Genomic DNA, 1,216 nt, shown 5'->3' with positions numbered 1-1,216 from the left:
CATGTGTTTCAGGGTTTGGCTCTTGAATTTGGGAGGAGGAAAGTCTGTCTTGCCAAGCTTAAGAGCAAGGCCAGTCTTAGACAGTGCAGGGCCTGCACTCCTGCATGGGGGACACTACAGAGCAGCTGGAACACGGTGATTGAGAACAAATAAAGGTTGGCTGGGCTGGGCGCGTTGCTTTCAGTGGTGGAGGTAACACCTCTTGCACTTGACGCGTGATTGTGTAGGTACAGTTACTTGGGTTGATTATACCTATAGCTTTCCCTGCCTCATAAAGTCAAAAGAAAAGTCTGTCTATCAGCTGATGGCTACAGAGGCTTCGGAATGTGTAGCGGAGTGATATGTTCATTTTATTTTTTTTTTAAACATTAAGCAGAATTTTGAGTGATCCTGTATTTTTCTTCTGTTTCTGGAAACTGAGTTTGAGCCTTTGCAACCGTGTTTGTCTCTTCACCACTTGAATATAACCAGAAATGTCAAGTCACTTAGGCTAAAGTCTTGTCACTCAAATGACTACATTGCTTTCACTCCTAATTTAATGAGCCTTTAGTATGAAGGGGAAAAATACACTGTAGTTAAAACAAAAATACAAGATTGACCTTGGCTTGAAGCCTGAGGACAAATGCAGAGGACCAGGTTAAAACCAAACCACCAAGTCCTCTTCTGAGTACCATTACAGCTTCCTGCCTAGGGCTATTTTCTCTTCTAATGCATTTATTTGTTTTACCAAACAGTCTTTCTCCAAACTAGTTATTTCGAGGTAGTAAAAAAGCAAGTCTTCGTTGCCTTTACTGTTTAAAAACTGTTGTTCATCCTCTATGATATGCACCAGCTCTTCAGTTAACACATCCACTTTATCCTCAAGTTCTGAAGGGGACAAGTGAGTGCAGGTTTCTTCTTCAAAGCTAAAAAAATGGAAAGGAATGCTTAAGGTGAGGTAGGAGAAATTCCACCATTGAGGTGATATCCATAGACTCTTCATGAGAGCAAGCCAGAAAGACAATTTTCACTAAAACTTAACTTCTCTATTAGTGAGAAAGTGACGGTACTTTACAGAGGAGTAATCGGTCATTCTGTGACGTACCCCAGCATCAAATCTGATCTGTCTTTCATGCAACGTGCCTGGATGTAAAAGGTTATGGAGACTGGCCTTGTAGTATAAAGTGAGGTCATGATGAAGAGGTGTCAGGATTTGCTTTATATCCCCCCCCCCCCC

The 1,216-nt window shown here is 41.8% G+C and overlaps 1 protein-coding gene across 1 annotated transcript in view; it reads right to left on the bottom strand.

Annotated features, from left to right (window-relative positions):
* Window positions 1-283: 283 nt before the first annotated feature.
* Window positions 284-1,216, bottom strand: part of LOC113488562 — a 27,212-nt gene continuing 26,279 nt past the window's right edge. Inside the window, exon 31 of the mRNA XM_026863816.1 lies at window positions 284-905. Within this exon, the coding sequence (XP_026719617.1) occupies window positions 674-905 (232 nt within the window). The 3' untranslated portion in view covers window positions 284-673. The remainder of the gene's footprint in view (window positions 906-1,216) is intronic.

This window comes from Athene cunicularia (genome assembly GCF_003259725.1).
Source record: "Athene cunicularia isolate RWA chromosome 24 unlocalized genomic scaffold, athCun1 chr24_part1, whole genome shotgun sequence".
In the NCBI taxonomy this organism is placed as follows: Eukaryota; Metazoa; Chordata; class Aves; order Strigiformes; family Strigidae; genus Athene; species Athene cunicularia.
Note: the sequence above shows the minus strand (reverse complement) of the source record. Positions and strands in the feature narration are given on the sequence as shown.